General features: G+C 50.0%; 1 protein-coding gene across 1 annotated transcript; it reads right to left on the bottom strand.

Annotated features, from left to right (window-relative positions):
• Positions 1–470: 470 nt before the first annotated feature.
• On the bottom strand, positions 471–1,218 carry LOC104469423 (brain-specific angiogenesis inhibitor 1-like; the record flags this gene model as incomplete). The annotated part of the gene is made up of 1 exon (XM_010083915.1): positions 471–1,218. A coding segment is annotated over exon 1 (748 nt), but the record flags the coding sequence as incomplete, so codon positions are not given.
• Between the last annotated feature and the right edge of the window lie 323 nt (positions 1,219–1,541).

Here is a 1,541-nt window from a genome sequence, read left to right as displayed (position 1 = left end):
AACAAAATGAGTATGCCTTCTGCTGCTGTCCACTAAAACTGGACTGGAGAATTAAGTTTTTCCCATGAATTAAAATGGTTGAAAGGGCTCCTGAGTGCCGACTGCCTTGGGAGATAGCTTGGATCCTGCCTTTTTTAGGACATCTGTGATTACATTGGAAAACTGCTTGCCTTCAGGTAAGACTCTCCCCTCAGCAGTTCTGAGGCTGCAGAAGTAAAACGAATGAGGCACAAGCTCTGAGAATGAATGAAACAATTTGGGGTATATTTAGGGGAAGCTGCTTTGCAATTCCAGTCACAGGCTCATAAAGAACTACTGGGGTTTACCAGACCTGCCTATCTATTAGCAAATAAGATTTTCATACCAGGCACCCACAGACTTAGAGAGGTGATGAGGACAGTGTGAGGCCCAGGAGAGGAGAGTCCAACCAGCCCTCCCTCCCCAAACCCCCCCAGCTGCCCACCACTCACCCAGGAACTCCGCTCCGCTGCTGTCCTTGGGGCTGCTCATGCAGTTCTCCAAGTAAATCCCATCCTTATAGCAATCTTCCTTCTTCCTTGTGAACCCCAGGATCTCACTGGCTTGATCTAGGACCTCCCCTCCTGAACAAGAGCATGGGGTCTGCATAATGCCGCATGGGTGGGAGCTGCTACTGATGGCCAAGCAGGCGTCCAACCACTTGCAGAGCATCTGGCAAGCGGCTTTGCTAGGGTTCCTGTTGCCCACCACGAGGTACTCCACCGAGAAGTCCCTCTCCTGAGCTTTTGTGGGTTTCCACCGGACGGGCCAACTCTCCACCCCTGGCGGCGTGGTCTGCTTCATCTGGAGGAATTGCTTGTTGGATTGGAGGAAGGCATAGCGGGTGGACCCATCACAGAGCTTCAACACATCGTCAAAGCTCTCCATGCCCAGGTAAGTGCGGGTGGACTCCAGGAAGGAGTCAAACTGGTAGGTGCGGATGTGCTGGTGGTCACATACGCCAGTAGGTTTTAGGATCTTCATGTACAAAGTGTACCTCCGAGGGTCAGGGTTCTGGATAATCCAAGAGCAGAGAGAGGAGTTCAACGGGAAGACGGCAAAGGAGGAAAAATACCCAAAGAATTTCCCTTGGACCAAAGTGGTGCAGGGAGTTTGTGCCAGGTCCAGAGCGACCACGGTCCACACAAAATAGAGTGGCGATACCAAAAGCAGGTTCAGGGCAGATCCAATGCTCCTCATCCTAGGTCTCTGGTCCTCTGGAACTCAAAGTAAATGTCAAGCAGGCGCCAGATCCTGGACATAACAGGGACCAGCTTAGAGGAAAAGTGAGAGTTTAAGATGCTCTGGATCTGAAATCAAGCCAATCTTCCCATGTCTGGATTTGAGCTCCCTCCTGTGGCCATAAACACCATCTGGAAAAAAAGGGAAGGGAAGGAGGAGGGGAGAGAAAAAGAAGAGGTTTGGGATTTGTTTTTTTTTGGTTGTGGTTTGTTTGTTTGTTTGTTGGTTTTTTGTTTTTTTTTATTAACCCTTTGCAAGGCTGAGAAACCACACAGCATCCC

The sequence above is a fragment of the Pterocles gutturalis genome, unplaced genomic scaffold, assembly GCF_000699245.1.
Source record: "Pterocles gutturalis isolate BGI_N339 unplaced genomic scaffold, ASM69924v1 scaffold11835, whole genome shotgun sequence".
NCBI lineage: Eukaryota > Metazoa > Chordata > Aves > Pterocliformes > Pteroclidae > Pterocles > Pterocles gutturalis.
Note: the sequence above shows the minus strand (reverse complement) of the source record. Positions and strands in the feature narration are given on the sequence as shown.